The sequence below is a fragment of the Apteryx rowi genome, unplaced genomic scaffold (genome assembly GCF_003343035.1).
Source record: "Apteryx rowi isolate R43461 unplaced genomic scaffold, aptRow1 scaffold_614, whole genome shotgun sequence".
In the NCBI taxonomy this organism is placed as follows: Eukaryota; Metazoa; Chordata; class Aves; order Apterygiformes; family Apterygidae; genus Apteryx; species Apteryx rowi.
Genome location: NW_020450888.1, coordinates 328,189 through 345,973, shown reverse-complemented (window position 1 = coordinate 345,973; position 17,785 = coordinate 328,189). Strand labels below are relative to the sequence as shown.

At 44.8% G+C, this 17,785-nt stretch overlaps 1 protein-coding gene across 1 annotated transcript; it reads left to right on the top strand.

The window, feature by feature from the left end:
• Nucleotides 1-16,105: 16,105 nt before the first annotated feature.
• Nucleotides 16,106-17,146, top strand: GSX2 (GS homeobox 2). Its single transcript, XM_026083760.1, has 2 exons — nucleotides 16,106-16,565; nucleotides 16,806-17,146. Exons 1-2 carry the CDS (start codon nucleotides 16,106-16,108, stop codon nucleotides 17,144-17,146), a joined length of 801 nt encoding a protein of 266 aa, XP_025939545.1.
• Nucleotides 17,147-17,785: the final 639 nt, after the last annotated feature.

Genomic DNA, 17,785 nt, shown 5'->3' with positions numbered 1-17,785 from the left:
AACTATGGCATGATATTTAAACTCTATGAAATCAAGACAGCCCCTRTAATTGCTTGATGACTAGATAATTAGGACTTCTTTCTTGACTAGGTGCTGCTCCAATTCATACAGTAGTAAAAATGAGCTTTGTATAATTCAGGTAAAGGATATCTGAGACCTCTGTTGCTGTTCCTCAGGGATAGTTTTGCTAAGAGGTCTTTGATACCAGTTTATCTTAATGTTGACCTATACAGGAAGAAACATCAGGTGAAATCATTGTTACTTCATGAAGCATAAACAAAGATTCTGATACATGCCTGTGCTTTTTATGTTAGAAAATAGGGGCATCTTGTCTACTCCAAAAGACATAGATGCATAGAAAGTGAGTGGAATAATGATTATAGTGACAGAAAAAGATCGCAGCTCTGAAAGCTGAACAGTGGCAAAATGAAAGTGGCTTTTCTTCAGATTCTTGTAGATGAATATAGTATCTTTTGAACAAAAAGTTGCCATTAAAGCTGTCCTTACTGAAAAAAGCTGATTGCCACTTGTCTTTCATTGAAATGGATTACATCTGGTATACTTCGTGCATTTCTGCTTGTCACTGGGAAGTGTTTTCTTTTCTTGAGGCCTGCTATCCAAAAGATAAACACACCTATGACACAAGTTCTGCTGTCATTCTTGATTATTCTGTTTTGCAATGGTGGGGTTGGTTGCTGAAGCTTGTTGAAACTTTTGGATGTACAACTGTGCTTCATTCAGGATAACTATAAAAATAAGTAAGCTCCTTTAATAGCTTGATAAATCTGAGCAGTGTAGRTGAAGGTGCTTACCTGGGAAAAGTTGTCAGCACAGATATTTTTTTTGCATGTGTGAGAGAGAGACAAGAAGCAGCAGCACTACAAAAGCATACAGAGAAGTGTGTCAGACACTTCCGCTTCCCATAAAAGCACTCTTGGGACTCCTAGGAAAAAAATGAAAGACAGTTTTGGATAGAAACATAGTTAGAAAAAGGCTTGTAGTTATGAGCAAAGAAACTGCCTCCTGCTACTTGATTTCTTCTGTGTTTACTGAGACAGATTTTTATGTGCATTCTGTATAAATAAATAGGCATTCATCAAAGAAATATTTTGTTCAAATTTCAGTTTTTCTTCCCAAGAAAAACAGAAATTTTCAAGACTTCATATATTGGCTACTTGTTCTTAGACAAAGAAGCAACTTTTCTTATAAACACACTGGAAACTAATCTTGTCATGTTCAATGGTCCTTGTAGCCTTGTGTTTTTTAAACCAGCTGTTCTTTCTGTATCCCCTTGCAGTAAAAGCAAAGTTTCAGGCATGTGCTATTGCTCTTGCTGTGCTTGGTTATTTCAAGAAATTAAAAAAATATATATATTAGAAACAAAGCTATACAAGGAAATTGCTTTCCCAGCAAGCTCCCCCTAGCTCTGTATATTTTACTTCCTTACTTTTTCTCATTGTGTCACCCATCTTCCTTTAAACAATGGCCTAGCATTATTTATTTACTAATTTAGATTGTAAGTACATTGAGCCAGGGTCTCTACCCTTCCTTATTTATGCCTTAGCAGTGGTCTGTATTCCAGAGAAGAGCCACTGAGGAAGGATCAAAGATTTCTTCTTCTGCATACTTTGGAAGATACAGAGAGGGAAGTGGACTGTAAATGCACATGCAAGTAAATTAGGTGCATACTGAATTATTCCAAGGCCTGTTTTGTAAAACGAGTACTTCAGATTTTCAAAACAGTCCAGCTTCATTAGTAGCCACCAAAGTTTTATTACTATTCTTATTATAAACTTTTCCTGTCTTTCTCTTTCCACATCTGTCTGATACGTTAGTGAAAGGAAGTTGTTGGGAGTGCAAGACGTCAGTCTTTCTTTCTTGACACTGCTGTGTGGTTTCTCAGGCTAGAATTACGCAGTGCTGGGCAGCACCGTGTTGGAGACCTTGCCAATAACTTTGAAGGGATGGGTTTACCTGGAGAGCATAAGTTGGGTCCTTGAAGTGATGCACAGGCCCAGCTATCCTGTTTGAGGTCTGAGATACTGGTGTTGCACAGCATGACAAGCCAGGTAAAGGTGCGTTTGAGCTAGGACAAGGAAAAAAAGTCTCAGGACCCTTGATTAATTCATTGCATAAGGTGTACATTACTTGCCCAGCAAATAACTGTTCAATAGTTTGCTATTTCCAGCTGTTCGGTGTTTGATAAGTTTGAGCAGATGAAGAGCTATGACAAATACTAAGTTGAAGTCTGAGATGCCCATGATGTTTCAACATATTTTGTGTTCTGTAGCACTTGATATGCTCAAAGCATTTATATAATAATAACTTTGTTTGCAGTTGTGAGTGCTTGGTACTTCTCCATATCAGACTTCTGGGACAAGCACTAAAAACTAGCAACCACCTATGAAAAACTCAGTTTAAGCAATGTTTTCATCATCTCACATGGGCACACTTAGAATCCCATTATTCAGGCAGAATTAACTGCTCTAACCATGAGATAGCTCTTTCTTTTCCCGAAATCTGTGTCTCGTTTGCTAAACACCTTCAGTACTGGTCTTACCAGACACCTACTGGATCACCCTTAGCAGTACTAAGTAAACTACCTGTTTTGTGCAGCTGGTATCCCACCTTACCCTGTGGAAGATGAGGATAATCTTACCATTGGCCTCTCATCTCTTTCATGAGTATCATGCAAGTAGTCACTTGTCTCTACTCCTGACACCTCATTGATATGCACTGGACTCCCCACTAACCACTCGCTCCTGAGTCAGCCTTATGACACTTGCCTTGAGCCACCCCAAAACAAATTTTTATGTGCCTTTCACATCACGGCATTCACTTGTGACTATTTTGATGTGTACCCCTAATGCTGAGACCCCTCTCCTATTTACAATGCATTGTCCTTTCTCTGGGAACAATATAAGCAATGCGAGTCTTGTAGCGATTGTATGCTCTGTTGATATCTAAATAAGAGGGGATATGCGTAAAGTCCAGCTTGAATTACTTTGCTGTTGTTACAGGTAGGAACCTCCTTCCCAAACAATTTGTCTTCTGTACCTAGCTGTTCACTAGGAGCGAACTGGTGCTGTGCACAACTCCCTCTAAGGTACTGGCTGTCCTAATAGTTACACTGTTAGGCCTGTGTGTAGTAATCTAAAGAGAACTTTAAATCATTGCATTTTTCTTTCTGTGGCTCCTTATTCCACTTCCCTCTCTCTTTCCCTTTGGCTGCCTGATTTATTTCTTTTCCCCTCCTTTCTGTATCCTTCCTCTCTCTCTCTTTTCTGTGCATTTCTTTCCTCATTTCCCCCTTTATTAGTCATTGCTTCTTTTCTTTGCTTCCCTCTAACATCTTCTCCATTGTCACTTGCCTCAGTCCTCCTACACTCTTTGGCTTGTTTATTCTTGTCTTTACCTTTATTAATTAGTATGTTGTTGGGCTTCTAAAGAAAGCTGTTTCACTCAACAGGGCATCAAAGAACAAGCAGCTGGTGCAGGAGTAACCTGTTCTTTGAACTCCTACTACCACTACACAGCAAAGCAAAGCTGGCAGGAATAGCTTCTCTTTTTATTTTCCTGATTAATTAAGAGAAGAGAGGGAGTGGAAGGGAAAATCAGAGTGCTTGGTAATAGCAAGGGAAAAGGGAAAGCAGGAAAAGCAGATAAAGGAAAGGCAGATAAAGAAAGCAGAGAGAGCAACATAGGAACAGTGGACTACAACTTGCATTCATTCATGCCACAGAGGGAGTTTAGCAAAGCTACAGGACTCTAGCAAACTTTCAAGGACAGTCACATCAGGATGTGCTTTGTTTTTTCTCCTTCTTGATCTCCTCTCACATCAGACACTTCCCTTGACACACTGCTCTCATCTCTGGGCTGCTCCTCCTGCTTAATTCTCCCATTGCTCTCCATAAGCCCGTTAAAAGAACTACTGATAACTTAAATATTCCTGCTTATGGTATCAGTCACCCTCTCCCCTTGACTTTCAACAAAATAAAACAAAGCAAAAACATAAGAATGAGGTTTCGGTTAAGGTATTATAGAAAGTGGAAAAGGCAAAGTCAGGAATGGAAAAGTAGATATAATAGAACTTACTGTTAGAACCAGGGGATTGCACTAGTTTGACTAGTTTTGTTGGGGTGTCTCTGCAGATTAACTGGTTATTTTGCAAAATCTCTGTGGAACTACAGGTAAACTAGCAGAAGTTTTCTGTGTGAACAGAAAAGGGAAAAATGTTCTCACTTAACTCCAAACTGCTAAAATCAGTCAGAATGTTGTTATTGTCTTTATGATGTAGGATTGCACTATTAGAGTAAAAAGATATGATGAACAGCTCCACTTGACTATGTGTTTTCATTTTCCTTTTTTTAACTCCTGTCAAGTAATTTTTATAAAGAGTAAAGCAGATACTTCCTTTTCAAAATTTCCTTAACATATAGTGAAATACAATGAAGAATAGGCTCCTTGTCATTTAAAGTCTGTTACGACTGTGGATGGGTGCAGTTGGTTGATGCTGCTGTTTCAAGGACCACATGACAACACATTTCTGAGGGTAGAATCTTCTAAGTCTAAAAAGAATTTGTAATATGCTAGACTTGAAGATCTACTTGTGTTCCACATAACCTAAAGCCAAAATAAACTCTTGGATATTTTTAGGCATCACACTGTCTTCAGTAGGACTCATTAACATGGGCAATGTGTGTGGTCACTTGTTTCATCTCTTCCCATTAATATGGCAGAATCCTTGTTGCTTTTCTTTTTCTACAGTCATATCTGTTAAACAGAAACGCACAAAAAAAGTTCCATTTGTCATTTTAGGTGAGACAGATGTAGCACTGAAACTGATGGGGGGATTTCCACACTGCAAGTACAAAGTATAAAGTACACTAAAAACAAACATATATGAGTCATAAACATGGCAGCAGAACAGCAAGTTCTAGGTTTTTAAGATGTTCTTAAAGTGGAAAATGTGCAATATCAAATCTTTCTTCAGAAGTTCACCTTTAAGAACAGTATCTGCTGGAAGTGCTGAAAACAACTATCAAGGAATACTGTGGGCTGAATTCTTTGTTGTACCTGCTGGAGGTATAGATGTTTGTATTTAAGTAAAATTGTAATGGATTTCTATCCTAAAAAAACAAACAAACAAACAAGCCAAACACAAATCCAAGGCTATTCTAGCTGCTGTTGAGGTGAACAATGACACTCCTATGAACTTCAGCATGGATTTTAATTTAATGAATTTTTTTTTCCTTGTTTCCCTATTTTTATATCCTGTGATGCCTCACCTGATAGTTTATATTTATTTTGAAGACAATATTTTTCTTCTGATAAATGTGACTGAATCCCTAAGATGTTTACCCACCATCTCATATAAACAGTGAGTGGCTAGGATGAATATTGATAACCACTTAACTACTGCAACTGAACTACAAATTGGTTTTTGTTAAAGTCAGGATAACTGAAGTAACTTTTATATGAAGGAAGTGTTAAAAATCAAATTTAGTAATCTGTTGTTAAGATAAGAAAATACCTTCATATGAGTTATTTTAGGAGAATCAGACAGTGCATATGTCCATCTTTGCTTGAAAATACAAAATGCCAAAGTTTTTWTACTGCTTAGAGACAAATACCCTGTACTATGCCACCCACATCTATCCAATCTGTCAGAAAACTAGAACTATGTATTCCTTTAGGATTGAGAACATAATTCTTTGCCTGTCAGATTACTCTGACAAATTACATTATAATTACTTCCTCATTAATTACTGTGACAAATGTTGATCTAAAGAGAATAGGGAAAGATGACTTTCATTTAAAATTCTTAGAACATGAGCAACTAAGATTTCCCCTGGACTCCTTTAACATTCATTAATATTTGAATGTTAGCATATTCATCCTTATTGCGTACAAGCAAAGAGATATTTCTACCACCGGTCTCTTTAAAATATATTGGAATTTTATTTCCTTCTGAACCTCTTTAAATTAAAAACTTCTCTCCTGTGCTTCCAAGGAAGCACCTTTCTCTCTGCTTATGCAAGGCTTGATAAATCATTGGTTTGACAGCATTAAAAMAGTAGATGCTCCTGTTCTGGGAAGCCGTTTGAAGTGTGGCAAAAATACTTACAGTAGAATACATTACATTTTGGGGTACAAGGTACTTTCCTCCAGGAAAGTAAAGAACAACTAACAGTTCCAACATATGTAATAAAGTATGAGAGATGGGAATAATTTGCAACCTGAAGAAAGATTTACCTTTCTTTGAAAACAAGAGCGATATTGGAAAGGTATTGCCTCTCTTCAGAATCATTTTTTCTCTTTGAGTTCATTTTTGGCTGTTGGCAGTCCTGACCTGAGCATCAGGCCTGATGAGTGAAGATCTTGCATTTTCCCATCACCACATGACTGCTACTGTTTCTTGATGCATGTGTGAAAAAGCTGCAGAGCAAAGGACTGCACATGTGATTCAAAGGTGCTTTGTGATCACATTTATAAATCTTGGTTTTGCTTGGCAAGACATTGGAGTAGAGCTGTTTTCTGTCATTGGAGAGAGTGGAGTAACAATTCAAGCTTGCAGCAGAGAATAAAATCAGTTTGGGTAACTGATCTGCTTGTACATGATACTAGACAGCTTCTACCGGAATCTCCTTGAGAGCAGGAGAGCAACCTGTATAAACTCTTACCCACAAAGGAATGGAGAAGCTGCATTAGGTTTCCTTTGCCCTATCAGGTATTATAGTACTTTCAATCATACTCAGCAGATTTTTTGCAATTCTGAAAGATCTTTTATGAGGCACTGTTAATCAATGCAAGATACTGAGAGACAGGAGATACTGGTTCTAATCACAGTTCTGCCACTGTCTTTCTCTGGGACCTTGGACAAGATTGATTGTTTGAATCTGTACACCTTTCTCACATTGGGTGAATTACTAGCAAAGCCCTCATTGATTGGAAAGTTCCCAGGATTTTTCCCATTGGTGATACCTTGACACACAAGTGTTGATTCCATGTGTGCATCTAGGAAGTGYGTTTGTGGCTTTTATTTTTATTTCTTTGGTACCCTTGAAATACCTTTTGTAGCTCTGGAGAATGAGCTGACCCCTTTTGTTCCCCTGGCCTGAAAAAGGCCATGTTTTGTTTAACTAACCTTTGAAAACATCAGGCCAAATTCTACTCCCACTGCATCATGCAGAATAGCTCCAGAGTAACTCTGACTTACAGCTGTATATTTGAGAATAGTATTTTACCCAAACCTTTCCATCTTCTGAAGTGTAACAAGACCATGCCTCAGTATGCCAGAGGATGTGGACAATCATAGTCTTATACATTGTAGCATTAGTTGCATTCTAGACATATTGGTGCCTTAATATTTCTTTAGTTCTTTGGCTAAACTGCAGTGTAGCAGAGAAGACCTGGAATGCTAAACTGGAGATATTTGAGTCTGAGCTACTCTTCATGCATTGGGATCTTTGTCTGAAGATTTTTGATCTGGACAATCTATAATGGTAGCTATATTTTGTTTTCACATTTGAAAACATGACTGATACACTCCTAGTTACATCTTCTAGTGGTTTATGTTTCAGTACTGCTTCCTTCTTTGGAAGCTTCTCAATGTTTTGAGGGTTTTTTTTCCATTTTAATCTCTTTCCTGTCCACTCAAATAGTGTTTTCTCACTGATAAACTGATTTTTTGGGACTTCTATCATTCTTTTTCCATTAGATTTCAGTATAGGCTCAACACTATAGCAGACTGAATAATCTGTGACCTAATATACTTACACAAAATCATAACATTTGCAGAATTACTTTGTTTCTGTATTTTTTAAAGAGAACAAAGTTTGAGGTAGAAGTTTGGAAAGTATATTTGTTGTAAATAATAAAAAGCAGGCTATGAAAAACATTTTTGATATCATTTTGATAAAATCACATTTTGGTTTCATTTTGACATGCTAATGTCGTGTGCTTCTTTAAGAAGTAACTTTCTGCATAGCAAAGCAAGAAGTTGACTGCCTCTAGCCTATGTTTCACTGAGATTTTGCTTCCTGATACCCGTGTGTTTATCTCTTTATTTTAAATTAAGGATGCAAATACATATAAAAGGATGAAACTTTAAAAGAGTTGCTTCCAGCCACATGTATTACAGATTTGCATTCACATACTAACTGCTTGGACAAAACTAAGACTATACTGTGGAAAGGGAGCTGGAGAAATGAGACAGTAGGCTTCTTTCTCTTAGAAGTTCCCAGAACCTATCGAAAATCAGGCTGATGTTTAACCTAGGAAATAATCTGAGATCTGGAAACAACACCATTTTAGCACACATGGCTTCTTGCTTGTTATCTTAACAGCAAATGGAAAAGGAAAAGGAAAAGGAAAAAAAGAAAGGGAAAAAAGGGAAAGAGAAAGAAAACAAACACCYGTTCCTCTTGGACAAGAGGCAATATCCAGAACACTAATCAGACAATGAACACAGATGGTACAGGATACAGGACAGGGAAGATGCACTGGAGTGCCGCTTCTACCCATGCTCTAGCTGCTCTGTGGACCTTACTTTCTAGGAATATTAATTCAGCATCTTTCTTACAAAATACATTCCCTCAAATAATCAATAACTTACTCATGCTTAAGTCAGTACTGTCTACGTCAAAATAGATATTTAGCAGTTGGAGTACATCTTAACTTCAGTGAAAAGTCCTGTAATTTCCGGGCACTATGTTGTATAACCCTGGTCAGAAACGTATCAAGCGTTATCTTAAAATTACTTCCATTTCTTATTYCTGCTGCTAAATCCCAAAATGAGTTTCAGAACTTCTCTGATACTTGGAAGTCTTTTTAAAATTTCCAGACTAAATTTATATATGGTCAGGACATATCCATTTGTTCTTGTGCTGATACTGTTCTTTAGATGGAACAGCTGTTCATTCTCACTGAAAGAGTCGTGTCTCCTCCCAGCCTTCATTTTGCTAGAGTAGATAAGCCAGTCTTTGAGTCTTCTCTTCTCATGAGGGTCAATGTTCCTCTCATACTTCTAAATGCCCTTCTCTGGTTCTGTTCCAATTTAGTCTTTTCTGACTGTGGACATCCAAAGTCATACACTGTCCCAGATGAGTTTTCCCCATGAACAGTGGCATTAGTATTTCCTTCTCCCTAGTGGAATGACCTTGCTTGTTCCACTCTGAGGCTGTAGTTTTCTCTCTCCTGACCATGTTACACTGATGTTTCGTAAACATGGATTAATGCACCCAGGGGTCTCAGTCACAATGTCATTTTCAGCCATTGAGCATGGCCTTGGCTTTACCATTGCACTTCTGTTACTCCTCTCTTCAGGGAATCCACTTCTTCCAGTATGGCACTCCAGTCTCTGCAGATACTGGCTTTTCCTCTTTGCTATCACTAGTGTAGTCCTGTCGGTTATGCCAAGAAAATAAATTAAATTAAGTAATTCAGCTGCCTCTGGGATTAATCTTTGAGGAACTCCATGCAGTATTACCCTCTACTTCCTGTCTTGACAAGAGTAGTGTCAACTCTCCTTTAAGAAGTTCATTTATCTCTTTGCACTTCTTGGACTATCCTATATCCATGCATTTGATCCATGAAAAAAGGAAAGAAAGGATAATCATTTTATTTGTTTAGATTAGATGAGGTGAACTCAAAATTCATACAATATTCAGACTGTAAAATTCAAGCAGCTTCCATAATGAAATATATATTTCTTTAATGAAATATGTTTGATGACCTCCTTGTTTTTCTCTCAAGCCATGTTTATCATCCATCCATGTTAATCTGGCTAAGAAAGCAGTATTTCCTCTGGAAGCAAATTCAAAAGACTGCTTTTTGGTCACTTCCAAGCAGATTGCTTCACTCTAACCCCAACTTCTAAGGATGGGAATGCATGAGGATGGAATTTCAAGGATGGAAATGAAATAGCTGTATGCTCAGTATTACACAGAAGCTCATGGCCATTGTTGGACCATTGCCTGTATTACCACAAAGTGTCACTGTGATGTGTTGCTTTCTGATACATCAATGTACAAACAAAACTGATCAAGATAGGCATGCTCCACAGTCCACAGGCAGCATTTTGAATCCCTGTGCTCCCTGAGCTTGGAGTTTCAGCTTCATCGCCTGCTATAAACCTTCACTGATGCTGAGGTTTAACTTTATTGTCTTTAAAGTTAGGCCAGCACAGTTTTCCTTCAGATATGTCGTCTGCAAGTGGCCAACAGTGATAGCTGCAGGAGCTCTAAACAAAGGCCGTTACTGAAAGCGGGGCTCAGACTGCCGGGACCGTCTGGCCTGGAGTTGCCCCATATGTGAAGAGTTTCAGGCAAAGCCAGGCTCAGAGGTGCACCAGACGAGACTGTGGATACCAGTAATCTCACTGGACTTTTCTTCATTTGGCTCCTCCACAGTATCTCTTGCGGGGAGACGGTACAGTCTCTCTGTTGTAGACTTTTCCGCTACCATGAAAAAGTCCAAAAAAGAAGATATCTTTGCACCCGGACACTGAGGAGAATCCATTAATGAGCTAACACTCTTTGCAAGATGGTTGAAGAGGAAGATAAGAAGGACTTAGGCGCACATATTTTAAGTACAGATCTGAGTCTCTCAGGAAGAACCTTGCAAAACAAATAATGAACATTCCTACTCCAAATAAAAAGCAATAGCAGAATAAGGCCTGAAGAAAAAGAGTACATTGAAGGCTGCTGCTGAGGCTGTTTTGAAGCAGTCACTCAAATGTGAGTGATCGCAGGCCACCCTAAAGGACTCATATGGAAGTTTAATTCAACTCAAGCGCAAAAAATCTGGGTGAAAAGCACCCAAAAAGTGCAGCAAGAGCAGTGCAGTTTCTCCCAGGGGTACRAGAGGGTGCAGGAGGAGGCAGGTTTCTCCCCCAACAAGAGAGGAGGGAAGGGAACACTCCGCACTCCGGCAGGACCCTGGGTCGCCGCTGCTGGCGCTCCGGGCTGCCCGCGGCGGGGGGAGGCGTGCTGCGCCCGCCCCTCTGCGAGTGCGGCGGCTCCGCGCCCGCTCGCCGGCTTGGGAAGGGCACAAACACGGCGGGGTGTGGAAGGGCGCTTAAGGGACAAGAGGCGCTCGGCAGCTGCGGGGAAGGGGGGGCCGGGCGCCCGTCCTTCTTCTCCAAGGGTAGGGAGGAGTGTGCGGGGGCTCCGCCGGTCTCTCTCCTTCCTCGGAGGCGCGGTTTCCCGGGGCGGGGGAATCATGCCTTGAAAATCGACCCGAGGTAATTTATGCCCGGGATATGGCCTGGGGGTGGAGGAAATCTCCCCCGAAAAGGGAAGCGCATTGGGGAACGTAGTCCAGTGCTGCATCTGCGGGGCAGTGGGTACGAGACTCCCACCTTCCCAGCACACAGCCCGCAAATCGTTGCGTGAACCCGCTAGCCGCTGCCGGGCTGCGAGCCTGCCTCTGCGGAGCCAGGAGCGTCTCCCCGCCGGGGCCACCGAGAGAAATTTGGGTGCCCTGAGAGGTCGGAGCGATGCTGGGGTCTCACTTCTCAGCAAGGGACAAGGGAGAAGCTGCGAGCCCAAAGCTGTGTCCCAGCTCCTGGGCGCCGCGGAAGCCTCGGTTTTGCCCTGTCCCCCTGGGCAGCGAGAAGCTGGGTAGGCAGCCCTGCGCTCGCCCTCTCCCATCCCTAATGCACGTCTTTTCCAGCGTGGCGGTCGCCGGCCCCTGCCCCTAATGAGATTCTTTGAAATCCAAAAGGCGAGTTTTAGTGTTACATCCTTATCTTTGGAGGAGCGCGGTTTTCTTGCCGCGGCGACATCGCTTGTTAAACAATCAGCGCCTGAGACCCTGAAAAGAGAGGCATTGCACCCTTCTTGCTGAATGCACTTCTCAGTGCATATAACGCCAGGGCCTTTTGATGTCTTACAATGCGTGTTACGCCCAAAGATTGTCTCTTTGGACAGATCTACAACGCTTGGCTTCATGTTTGGAAGTTAAATGGACAGCGAGGTTGTTGAAACTCCCACGCTTTAAGCTAGTGCAGACACTTGGTACCTTCGCCTGTTACTTTCCATAAGTGAAACAGGCAGGGGTGGAGGGAAGGGGCTGCCGGGGGGACAGTCCCCTGGTTTAATCCATGCTCGGGGAAAGGGGGCGGGGGGGACAACCTAACCCAACCTTTTTCTCTCTTTTCTGTTCCTCACTTTATTCTTTGGCAGGCTTAAAATAAGAGCTAGTTGCAAAGCGCACGCCTTGTGTAGGTRGCTTGTGTCTCAAAGTGACTGGCAATGTTGCTGCTCCATGAAATCAAAATTTATGATTATTCAAATGTTGGGGACTGTGAAAAGAGAGGAAGAAAGAGAGAAAATTAATATTGCAGCTGTTCTTCTGATTAATGAGAGATAATTGCTCATGAAAAGTCACCCCTGTGGCATTTTGTTGTCTCCTGGATCTTTGTTCTTTTCCACTATTATTGAGGACTTTCTTGAAGACTAAGCGGTTCTTTTCAATTTTTGGTATTCAGAAAGTGTTGCTTGGTTACAGATAATGGAGAAATCTCGGGCTATATTGGGTAAGATGTGCCACAGACAGCAATATCACAATGCCACTTTCAGAAAAGGATGGATACAAGTTAACGATGCGCTTTCAATAAAACATTAATAGACTTGTTCACGCTTTTATAATGACCTCATTAATGGGAGCTGGGGGCAAGTCCTGTCTTTTGCTTGCGCTCACTTTACAAAACTCAGCTTCGAGATCGCTGATTGCTTTGGAAACTAATATGAAATCACTGTTGGATTAGCGAATAAACGCGATTATAACGCAACAGCCAGCGGCCCCTCGTTTGTACACGCACGTCTTTATTTTGAGCGGGGGTTTCCACTCGGCTGCTGCCCGGGGACTGGCGCAGGCCGGGGCGCCCTGCGCAGCGCCGCCGCGGGTCCCCAGCGCCCCCGGGGCCGCGGGGCGCGCAACAGCCGCTCTGCGGAGTCTTTTACTTGTCGAAATGCGCCCCTAAGATGCGGCGTTTTCCGCGGAGGCAGATCCTGTGAAATCAGCGGAGATATGTGCCTGAAAGCAGCCGCTTTCTGCGAGCGGGCATTTCTTTTTCTTTTGCAGGGAGCTAAGGGGGTGGGGGAGGGAAAGGAAAGAGTTGCTTTTGTCATTTAAGCCGTGAATCTCTTCTACATAAAGGTGTTAGAGACATCTGGAAGAAAAGAGGAACCAGCACCCAGTCCTACACTTTGCAGACCAGGGGAGCGGCTCTGATGTTCTTTTTGAACAGCTCCACTTTCAAAAGGGGGCAATTTCGTTACATTCTCATTTGTTACACTGTCTTGAACTAAAGGCAGACAAAGCTATACTCTGTCACCCCTAGCAGAATGAAGGGAATCAAAGGATTTTCCCTTAAAAGGACTAATTTTCTCCTTGAATTATGAAAGTAATGGCTAGGTAACAGCCTGTGCTCTGTACCCAACTGCTTAATACCTTCTAAATCCTTCCACGTGGCTCTCCCAGTCGTAGCAATTAGAGCTCATTATAGGCTCATAAGAGCTCTCATTTCGGGGATTACTTAATGGACAATGAAATTTTATCGGACAGAATTATTGAAAAATAAAATTGTAACGAGGCCGATGTGATGTGGGCGCACGCCTTACATCATTCCGCCTGGTTTGGGATATCTTTGCTTTCAAATCACTTCTTTTCTTGCTCTTGCTTTCAGGGGTGGGTTTTTCTTTTCCTTTTTTTTCCCCCCTCTCTCTTTTAGGACTGCACTTGGTTTATTATTACAATTACAAATTGCAATTTTGATCTGACTCTTACTCTGTCTGACTTCCCTTACGACAGCCAGATCCCCTCTGTCGTTGCAGACAGAGCTTGTTCCACTGAAGGCGGCGGGTCGTCCTTTTCCAGAGTAGCCTCTTGTAAAAGAAAAAAAAGAGAGAGAGAGAGAAGAAAAACAAAGATAAATCCAAATCTTCGCCAGATGAACTGGCGTTACACGGGGAGATCCGGGCAAAATCCCGTAACTGGCCGCTGTGGCCGTAATTAGAATCGCATTGGCCCCACCAGAGGCTCAGGAGGCAGAGCCCCTTCCCTGGCAGCCTTTGCATCGCGGGGGCAGTGGTCCCTAGCGCCTCGCCGGACGGCCCGGGGAGCGGGAGCGGGCCCGAGCCCGGGCCCTGCGCTGCCCCGGGCTGCGCCGCCTGCCCCGGCCGCCTCGGGCTCCGGGGCCTCGGCCGCGGGGAGCGCGCCGGCCTCAGCAGCGGTTTGGGGAAAAGTAGGTGAGGTCGGAGCTGACCCGCCTAAACCCTGCGAGTCCCTAATTGTTGTCACAAGACGCGGGATTAGCGCATTGCTGGAATAGCTGTCTGTTTACCCTGCGGAGCCCCGCCGACCGGTAAACACTTTCTAATTGAATTCTAATCACAATCAAATAGCTCCATAACTAGCCTCAGCTGCAATTCATAAAACTTTAATTGCTATCCATAAATCCTCAGTTCGCCGAGTGCGGAGTGTCCCTAAAGTCCGGTTGCGCCGCACCCGCCAAAGGCAGCAGGGGCGGCCGCGGGGGGAGAGGGGTCCGGCCGGCCATTTCTCCGACGGGGCTTGAGTTGCACCGTTGAGGGATGTGCAGATGAGTGGAAGTACCGTCTCGGTTAAAAGGCGGCCGAGCGAGCAGCAACTTTTTTGCAGGGTTTCAACAGTGATTTAAACAGCGGGGCGTTAGATGTGCATGGGGACTTCTCTGTGTTCCAGTCCGGCCCTTGTGCGTGACGACCGCCTTTAAACACATTAAGGCTACTGATTCAGTTCCTAGCCTTTACTCGGTCTCTGGTAATCAAGCGTATTCTGTATTTTCTGCTTTAGAGCACAATTGTCACTTCCCTTTCCAGAGTCAAGCGGAATTGGACAAGTGGTCATTTTTAAACTCCGCTTCACGTCTGCCAGACAAGAATGCAATCGCCGTTCTATTAACGATAAGTTTCTTCTTAAACTCCCATAAAACAGGTCATTGGAAAATCGTATAATATGCTGCAAATACCTTGGCTTTTTAATGCAATCTGAAATGCTCAGGAGCCACCGACCGTATTTAGCTGTTTATCCAATTTTACTTTGAATGATTGCTTCAGCAAACTTGGTGGAGATCAAAGAATCCCTCTCTGACATGTTCGCCTTTCATTAGCCCTGCGCACAGGAGTCCTGAAGCAATCGGGGAAGTTCACTTGGAAGCTTTCCGTTTTGATACCGTTTGGCTGAGAAGCGTCTAGATATTTGGAGGTTTTGTCCGTTGAAGTAATTGCCAATTTGGCAAGATTCACGGGGGTTGAAAAGGGAGAGGAGAAAAAAAAAAAAGGTACATACGTATGCGCACACAGCGCAAACACACGATCCCTGTCTTTCTATCTATTTCTGTATCTATGACCTTAGCTCCTCTGATCCGGAAAGGGCCTCCTGGCATAGCTCGGCGTGCAGTGAGCGGACAGGACCCGGGGAAGGGTGTCGGCCCCACGCCTCCCTGGCGGTCAAAGCCCCGTGGGTGCTCCTTGGCCCGGGCAGTGGGCGAGGACCGCGTGTTTCCGCGCATCACCTGCCGCCCTCCCCGCGGGGGGAAGGAGCGTGGTCCTCGGGAAGCCCCCCCCTCCCCCAGCAGAGACTCCCTCAGGTCGGTTTTTAAACCGGCGGGTGTGTTGACAGGGGGACGTGCCTGACATGTGACGGGGCTGCACCGCAGCTCGGGGCAGCTGCCCCCTTCCCGGCTCCTATGATTTATCCGGGGCGGAGGCGGAGGCGAGGGACTGAAGTCATCGGGTGGCGAGCGAGCAGGCACACTTTGTGAGCCCCCCCCCCCCGTTTTGCCCTCCCTCGGCRGCCTCTCCTGCGGGCTTGGGAAGCCGAGGAGATTTAGAACTGCGAGGCTTTCAGCAATCACGTGTTTAAATAGTTGATATAAAACCCCGGCGCAGGGGTTCCAGGCGGGGGGACTTTAAGACCAGCCCTCTCCAGGGACCCTTTTGTTCAGCTCTCAAACATAAGCACCTTCTCGCCTCGCCAGGACTTCAGTGGCAACTTGGCCAAGAAGGAAAAACAGACTTTCGGGAGAGCCGGCAGCCGGCTTTAACAGCCCTCCGAAATGTCCCGGTCTTTTTATGTCGACTCCTTAATCATCAAAGACTCCTCGAGGCCGGCTCCGTCCCTGCCTGAGCATCACCACGGCCAGGACTTCTTCATCCCTCTCAGCATGCCGTCCCCCCTCGTCATGTCGATGTCGGGCCCGGGCTGCCCGTCCCGCAAGAGCGGCGCTTTCTGCGTGTGCCCGCTCTGTGTCACCTCGCACCTGCACTCCTCCCGCGGCGGCGGCGGCGGCGGCGGCGGCGCCGCCATCCCCCTCATCAAGAGCCAGTTTCCCGGCGGCGGCGGCGAGGCCCAGTGCTGCCCGCGGGCGGGCCACGCTCACCACCCGCCGCAGCACCCGCCGCCCGCCAGCTCCGTGCCCGCCGCCGCCCTGGGGCACCCGGCGCACCACGCACCTGCCTGCGCCGCCACGACCTACAGCATGAGCGACCCCCGGAGGTTTCACTGCCTCGGCATGGGTAGGAGCCCTGCGAYCGCCGGGCTCCCCGCGGCCGGCCGGCGAGGGGCCGGGGAGGGCGGGCAGGGGAGGGCAGCGGGAGAAGGGGCTTCCCGAGGGAGATTTTGCAACGTGCTGCCCCAGGGGAGCGGCTCTGTGGCCCGGCTGCGGGGGGGCAGTCGGATGCAAAACTTCGGGCAAGCGCGGGGCTGTCCTTTTTTTCCCCCCGTCCCACTTAAAGTCTTGTTTCTCTCCTGCCCAGGAGGGTCCGATTCCAGCCAAATTCAAAACGGGAAAAGGATGAGGACAGCTTTCACCAGCACCCAGCTCTTGGAGCTGGAGCGGGAATTCTCCTCCAACATGTACCTGTCCCGACTGCGGAGGATCGAGATAGCCACCTACCTGAACCTGTCCGAGAAGCAAGTGAAAATCTGGTTCCAAAACAGGAGGGTGAAACACAAGAAAGAAGGCAAAGGCACCCAGCGAAACTCGCACGGGGGTTGCAAGTGCAGCACCAGCCAGGGGCATTACCCCAGGTCAGAGGACGAAGAATCTTTATCCCCCGCCTCGGCGACCGAGGATAAAGAGATCTCGCTGCTATAGGAGTCCGGGCCGGCTGCCGCCCGGCCGCAGCACCGCGACCCGCCGGCGCAGCGCCGGGTGCCAGCCCGGTGCGGGCGGCGGCACTGCGGCGCACCTGGCACAGCCCCGCGGGGCCGCCGCTCTCGGAGCGCAGCTCGCCGGCCCTCGCCGGCCTCAAGGTTAATTTTAATCCGTCCACAGTAATAGATACATATAAATATATATTTTTGGAATGTAAATGCTTTAGTCGTGAGAGTTCCACTAAAAACTTATTTATGTAACCGCAGGAGCGGACATCTGCTCTTCCTAACATGTAACACGGGACCGGATTCGCGCGGCCCAGGGTTCCTCCCCTTACTCCCCCAAGGCAGTTTAACGGGAAAAAGAAATCATATTTTGAACCGAAAGTCGAGACTTTAGAAAACTGAAAAACAAAACAAAAAAAACTTGTAGGACTGAGGACTTCCTGGACGGACTTCTTAAAAAATAAATAAATAAATAAATAAAAATAAAGATCAGTCGTTTGGGTTTGGGAAGTCTGATTTTTTGTGAATAGTTTTATATAAAATTTATATTTATATTTATTTAAATAAATGAAATCAGACGAGAATTAAATGTTTTTTCTTCTTTTTTCCTAAGTGCCAGCCTAGCTCAAGCAGC

What these genes read in the sequence shown, in the direction of transcription:
- GSX2 (XM_026083760.1), top strand. Translation starts at nt 16,106, where the DNA reads ATGTCCCGGTCTTTTTATGTCGACTCCTTAATCATCAAAGACTCCTCG. An exon ending in GTTTCACTGCCTCGGCATGG is followed by an intron (nt 16,566 to 16,805) that starts GTAGGAGCCCTG and finishes TCTCCTGCCCAG; the next exon opens with GAGGGTCCGATTCCAGCCAA.